The following is a 7459-nucleotide window of genomic DNA, read 5'->3' as shown; positions in this document are numbered from 1 at the left end:
GAAGACATCTTCATCAGGAGTGTTCGGTATCGCTTGGGGCATGACAAACTAGAAAGATGTGAAGTTTCAAAACACAGTGTGTATCCTTAAGCTTCGACAATTGATTGCAGTGGCGCGGTAACGTGATTGTCCACCAGAATTCGCGACGCGTTTGTTGCCACCTGTGTGGTTGTTACTTTTGAACTCCGCGAATATTTCTTGTCAGTCAGCTTGCATCGTCTCACAACCGAACAACTTATGTAAACAGTTGTAGGCGCTCGCTTTGAGAATCAAGGAGACTAGTGAGCGAAGTGCCAGAGTCAATCTTCCCGCAAACTTATCACCGAGTGCTATTGCACTACATGTACCTATATCTGGCCTCCCAATCTGCCCCCGGGTAGGAACGTGACCCTGGCAAGTACTTAGTACTGCTAACGACCTTCGAATGGCTTTGAGCTTTACCTGTTACAGTTTCACTCTTTTTCCTTTCACCTCTTCACTTATTCACATTATCACATATTCACAGAACATTCTATCATATTCCATCGTATGATCCTCTTTTCTTTTTCTGATTCGCTATTTACTTTCCATCTCCGATTCATTTATTAAAGCTCCGCTTTAATTCCCTTATATATACTCTATCTCTTACGCTTGTATTCTTTAACTTGACCTACGCAGACCAGGGCCTGCAATATACTGCTTAACTCGCACGACTCGTACATAGGTGTACGCTTTAGACTCTTTGTGACCGTTTAGCCGTTCTTACGAACGCCGAGCGTAACAAAAGGTCAAGTTACTTCTTTACTGCGCGGTTCCCTAGAACTCGCGCCCAGAACCAGACACCATACCACCGATCGCCCCGACACCTCCCGGTTTCACCTGGGACGAAGAAGAACAAGAGTTCTATCAGATAGACGCCAAGGGCATCAGATACTCAATCGACCAGTGGGCTGCTTACTACGCCAGCATCGCACCAAAGAACCAAGTTTGGAATTTCCATACCCAAACCTACGAACGATCCCTTTCAGCACCCATGCCTAAAGAAATCGGAAAGACCCCCGCACCCTTCGACGGCGATACTCGCCTTGCTCAGGGATGGACACTTCAAGTCGAAGTGTACCTAGATATGAACGATGAAGTCTACGACAACGACAAGAAGAAGGTTATTTTCGCCTTAAGTCTCATGACTAAGGGAGAAGCCGCTAAATGGGCCGAAGGCCAGCTCAAGGCTGCGGCCACGAGCAAAGATTACGGAACTTGGATGGATTTCGCCAAGCAATTCAAATCTACCTTTTTCCCTAAGAATGTTGAACAGACAGCGATTCGTCGCATCTCCTCTCTTCGACAGACTGGCAGCGTAGCTGCTTACGCATCATTATTCCGAACCATCCTTGCCGATACCGGCATCACCGAAGAGAACACGAAGATTATGTTCTTTAGAAACGGGCTAAAGCGTGAGATCGTCTCCGCCATTTATGCCTTCGAAACAACCCCCACCACCATCGAGACGTGGCTAGGGAAAGCCTTAGACGTCAAGGTACGAAGGACCTTAATAGCACCTCCTTCCTATTCCAAAGCGAAAGATCCCTACGCTATGGATATAGATAAAGTAGAAGTTGATGACGAAGAAGGTGAGAAGAAGACGAGGAAGACGTACTTAACTCCTCAAGAACGGGAGCGCAGGCACAAGGGCGGCCTCTGCTTCAAATGCGGTAAGAAGGGCTTAGCCGCAGATTGCCCTAACCACCCCACGGTTACGACCAATACTAGAAAGGTAGTCAAGGAGTCATCTGACGACGACTACAAGGAATTCCAAGAGTGGAAGGCGTTTAAAGCACGCCAGATGAAGAAGACTGGTAAGAAACCGGTTAAGAAAGAAGAGAGTAGCGATGAGGAGGATTTTGCCTAGGGGAGCCTGCCACGGTGTCAGAAACTCCCAGAATCGGACTATTAGTACAATCTATTGGAGACGCTAATTCTATTCGTTTGCCGCTCACCATTAGATCAAAGAAAACCGAAAAAACCACCGTAGCCGCCGCCTTAATCGACTGTGGCGCAGAAGGCGAATTTATCGACGAGAAGTTCATACTCAAAGAGAATATTCGCACGCACAAACTCGAAACCCCGATACCTGTGCGTAACGTAGACGGCACGTTAAACAAAGCCAGAAGAATCACACGGTACTGTGAACTTTCCTTTTTAATCAAAGATATCCCCATGAGGAAGCGATTCTTTGTAACCTCTCTAGGAGGAGAAGACGCTATCCTGGGAATGACTTGGCTAAAGAAAGAAAACCCAGATATCGATTGGACTAACCAAGAAGTCCGCTTAAGGGAGCGTACCCTAAAGAAAGCAACGATCGAAGAAATCGAAGAAGAAGACGTCTTTTACGACGCTTTGGAAGATTTAGAACTGGAATGGGACCCCGCTAACGAAACTCTCCCACACCTCTTAGATCCCATCAATGATGATGACGATTTTTATACCTATATCCGAAAAGCTGACAACATTTCACAGACACTTGCCCAGGACGCCGCCAAACCAAAGAAAACCTTTGAAGAACTCGTACCCGAAGAGTTCCGACAGTACAAAGATGTATTTGGTGACGTAGCTAACGGTACTCTACCCCCAGAACGCAAATACGACCATAAGATCGACCTCAAAGAATCTTTCGAACCGCGGAAATGCAAAATCTATCCGCTTAATGCCAAAGAAGATAAGGCAATGAACGATTTTATTGACGAACATCTAGCTAAAGGAACGATCGTTCCCTCCGAATCCCCCCAATCTTCACCATTCTTCTTCGTCGGGAAGAAAGACGGCTCCCTCCGACCCTGCCAGGATTATCGTTACTTGAATGAACACACGGTTAAAAATAACTACCCTTTACCGCTAATCTCAGATCTCATAGATAAGCTAAAGGACGCCAAGATATTTACCAAGATGGACATTCGATGGGGATATAATAACGTATGTATGAGAAAAACTGATCAATGGAAGGCGGCCTTCGCCACTTCCAGGGGACTCTTCGAACCCACGGTCATGTTCTTCGGAATGTGTAACTCACCCGCTACCTTTCAATCTATGATGAACGATCTGTTCGGAGATATGATACAGGAGGGGTGGATTATTATATACATGGACGATATACTAATCTTTTCCAAAGACGACGAAACCCACCGTATCCATACTCACAAAGTACTTCAACGACTCCGCGATAATCTCCTCCATCTAAAACCCGAAAAATGCACCTTCAACGTAACCGAAATCGAATATCTCGGCATGATCATCAAACCTGGTTCTATCGCCATGGATCCTGCGAAATTAAAAGGAATATCCGAATGGAAGACTCCCACGAAAGTGAAGGAAGTCCGATCATTCCTTGGATTCGCTAACTTTTATCGACGGTTTATTGCTGACTATTCATCAATTGCTAGACCCTTAATCGATCTCACCAAAAAGGACGAAGAATTCATTTGGACCTTCAAACGCGAAGAAGCTTTTAATAAGCTGAAACGTATTTTCACCTCTTCACCCATCCTTCAGATACCCGACAAGAATTCCCCATTCGCGATTGCTACCGACGCATCGCTTTATGCTACCGGAGCGGTACTTCTCCAAAAGAATGATAACGGAGATTGGCTCCCATGTTCCTTTTTGTCACAATCCTTTAACCCAGCTGAACGTAATTATCAGATATACGACCGGGAGTTACTTGCAATCGTCCGCGCTTTGAAAGCATGGAGACACTATCTCCTTGGTTCTCCCTATCCTGTAACCGTACAAACTGACCATAAGAATCTTACTTATTTCAGGGACGTACAAGATTTGAACCGACGCCAAGCAAGATGGCAAACTTTCCTTTCCCAATTCGAACTCCAAATCCAACACGTACCCGGCAAAGATCTTATTATTCCCGATTTGTTATCTCGTAGAACGGATCACCTTCCAGTCGATAACGACGAAAAGGACAATATTAGTATCCAACTCCTCCCAGATTCAATGTTCATTAACGTCATTGACACTTCTTTTACGGACAGATTACGTATATCATCTTCTATTGACCCCGTAGTACATACTGCGCTTCAAGCGCTCACAGACTCTTCGATTCCCCCTCCGCTCCGATCCGCTCTTTCCGATTGGAAATTGAGCGACGGAATTCTTTCGTTTAAAGGACTCACTTACGTACCCCCCGGAGATCTCCGTCGAGAACTTACTTCCCTACATCACGATTCCCCTACCGCCGGACACCCTGGACGTTTCAAAACCCAGGAACTCCTCTCTCGCGACTATTGGTGGCCAGGACTAGCCACTTTTGTCAAGAACTTCGTAGAAGGCTGTTGCATCTGCCAACAGAATAAAGTAAACACGCACCCTTCTACCCCACCGCTATTTCCTATACCGGCCCCTATCTCTAATCGACCCTTCGCCCACGTATCAGTAGATCTGATCACGGATCTCCCTCTCTCCGACGGCTTTGACAGCATCATGGTCGTGGTCGACCACGGACTTTCGAAGGGGGTAATTTTCACCCCTTGTCTAAAGACTATCGACGCTGAAGGCGTCGCGAACATTTTCTTTTCTAAAGTTTTTTCTAGATACGGACTTTACGATAAAATTATCTCTGACCGCGGACCTCAGTTCGCTTCTAGATTCCAGGTCGAACTCGGAAAACTCCTCGGATACAAGAACTCCCTTTCCACCACATTCCATCCCCAGAGTGATGGAGAGACCGAACGAGTAAACCAAGAACTCGAAGTCTATCTCCGGATCTTCTGCGCTAATGACCAGACCGGTTGGGCGCCCATGTTACCACTCGCCGAATTTGTTCATAATTCGCGCCACCACTCAGCACGTGGAACCTCCCCCTTTTATCTTATGATGGGTTATCACCCACGCCATCTTCCTGACTCCCATCCGAAATCCGACATCCCTAATATTGAACAACAACTCTTAATGCTTAATAAAGCACGTGACGAAGCGCTAGCCGCCCACGAACTTGCACGAAACACCATGCGTCAACGAATTACGTCCAAATTCGTACCATTCTCTAAAGGCGATAAAGTCTGGCTTGAAGCCAAGAACCTACACCTCGGATACCCTAATCGGAAACTTGCGCCAAAACGCGAGGGACCGTTCATTATTACCGACGTCCTATCCCCTATCACTTATCGACTCGCACTACCATCACAATGGCGTATTCATCCTGTATTCCACGCCGCACTCCTTTCTCCTTATAAAGAGAACGATACCCACGGCCCTAATTATATTCCGCCTCATCCCGACTTGATTGACGGCAAAGAAGAACACGAAGTTGAAGCGGTCATCGGACACTGCGGATCTTCAACTAGACGACAATATTATGTAAAGTGGAAGGGATTCCCGAGTTCCGAGAACGAATGGATGAAGGAAGCCGAACTAGGTAACGCTTCCGAACTTCTCACTAATTATAAACGATCGCATCGTCTTCTTTGATAGTAGTCGGTGCCTACTACCCTTACAACGGGGGTAATGTTACAGTTTCACTCTTTTTCCTTTCACCTCTTCACTTATTCACATTATCACATATTCACAGAACATTCTATCATATTCCATCGTATGATCCTCTTTTCTTTTTCTGATTCGCTATTTACTTTCCATCTCCGATTCATTTATTAAAGCTCCGCTTTAATTCCCTTATATATACTCTATCTCTTACGCTTGTATTCTTTAACTTGACCTACGCAGACCAGGGCCTGCAATATACTGCTTAACTCGCACGACTTGTACATAGGTGTACGCTTTAGACTCTTTGTGACCGTTTAGCCGTTCTTACGAACGCCGAGCGTAACATTACCTAACTTGCAGAAACCCATCCAGACATCTTGTAACACCACGATGTGCTCAATATGAGTCACTGCAAGTCATCGCAATGCCCTCATGGGCTGTTTCTCCGCAAATTACATCCACCCGCTAACAAGCCATGGTTAATACGGTGACTCCATTAATGTGCGTAAACAAATATATAGTCACGGCAACAGATAACATCGAGTTCAGACATACAAATATTATCATACACGAGGATGCACCGGTTGGGCTACTCCTCATAGCCGTGTCCTCCGTAAATGCGCCATCATCACGCCCTTATCTTGGCAGGTGCACGCACAATCATTTCATTTTCCAAGCTCAGGTACCCCTGATCACAATTAGCATTTAACATCAAGATCGCACAGGAACTTTTCAGGTAAGCCGCGCGTCCAATCGTGGACTTGTCCACCCTTGAAAGAAATGGTCCCAAAATGGATGTTCACCATCTGACTTCCTCTTTCGATCGCCATCATGGGACTCTTACCTCGCTCCCCCATCACCTCGTGTTTCCCATGTGTTCAGGCCAACGAGGCATACGGCATCTTCGTTTACATACTTGGATTTCTCTCAGCATCAGGCGCAGCATAGTAGACGCACGCCTTTCAATCAGTCCCTCGCAAGTCCTGTAACAAAGGCTTAGGCTATCACAAGAATAGCAGAACATTCACAGCGCATCAGCCAACACCATAACTTTATCATGTTCAGCAGCCTTTCTAGCACCCTCGCAGCAGCAGCAAGCGCTAGCGGGGCCAAGGGAGACGCCAAGAAGTCCATCTCCCCAACACTTCGTGCAGATATCTATAGCGCCGTTGATCAGGCAAAGCCCTGGCTCATTGGGGGTACTGTGGGCAGGCAAGCCGGCGATGGCGTCGCCTATCAACCTATTATTGCCAGAATCCACGAGCACTTCCCTGATTTGAAAGTGGGATTAGATGCAGCACGAAACATAGAGCATGAAGTGGCTGTTATCGTCGCTGGCATCACGAACATGACCCTCGAGATGAGCAAGTGGGAGGGGATGGCGGGAGCTATGGCTATGCGCACGTGGGTTGACGCACTTGGTGATGCACACGGCAAGATAAGCAACGCGTCTACCGGAGCAAAGGGCGGTTCTCGGAAGGACCAAGTTGGACGGGGAATTACCAGGGGCATCAATCAGTTGACCGACGTTACCCTGATGACAAGAGAATTTGCGGCGAGAATACAGATCATCTCGCTGTTAAAGAGCGGTGAGTTGAAACTCTAGAATTCATTCGAGGTGGTCCGTTTACGCCCGCTGCTCTGCTTCTTCGATAATTCCAGTAAACACGAAGATCCATGGCGCAGGCAGTGATGAAGCGAGACAGGGAGAAGCGCTGTGGAGCTCAAAGTTCATTTGATGCTCTTGGAATTTTATTCGCACTTTTAGACAATGGGAAAATTGGTCAGTCAGGATGCTTCGTTGTAGCTTTGTTTTCCGCCGCTTTGCAGATATGCACTAGTCTAGAATCATGACATCGGGCATTATCGGATGGTTATGATATCTGTCATTCGCAATCTTTCTTGGTTAAGTGTTTTCATTTAGTGATTAAATGGGGTTGCAATGTGCAATGCACCCGACGGATCGCAACGTCAATCAGAAGAGTACGAGGAG

The 7459-nt window shown here is 46.6% G+C and overlaps 1 protein-coding gene across 1 annotated transcript; it reads left to right on the top strand.

Annotated features, from left to right (window-relative positions):
* Positions 1–6523: 6523 nt before the first annotated feature.
* BJ212DRAFT_1449819 (uncharacterized protein) lies at positions 6524–7205 on the top strand (the record flags this gene model as incomplete). Its single annotated transcript, XM_041338760.1, has 2 exons — positions 6524–7055; positions 7129–7205. The coding sequence occupies 2 exons, from the start codon at positions 6524–6526 to the stop codon at positions 7203–7205; spliced, it is 609 nt and encodes a 202-aa protein (XP_041186755.1).
* Between the last annotated feature and the right edge of the window lie 254 nt (positions 7206–7459).

This window comes from Suillus subaureus (genome assembly GCF_016647635.1).
Source record: "Suillus subaureus strain MN1 chromosome Unknown BJ212scaffold_62, whole genome shotgun sequence".
In the NCBI taxonomy this organism is placed as follows: Eukaryota; Fungi; Basidiomycota; class Agaricomycetes; order Boletales; family Suillaceae; genus Suillus; species Suillus subaureus.
This window is presented reverse-complemented; position numbering and strand designations above follow the sequence as displayed.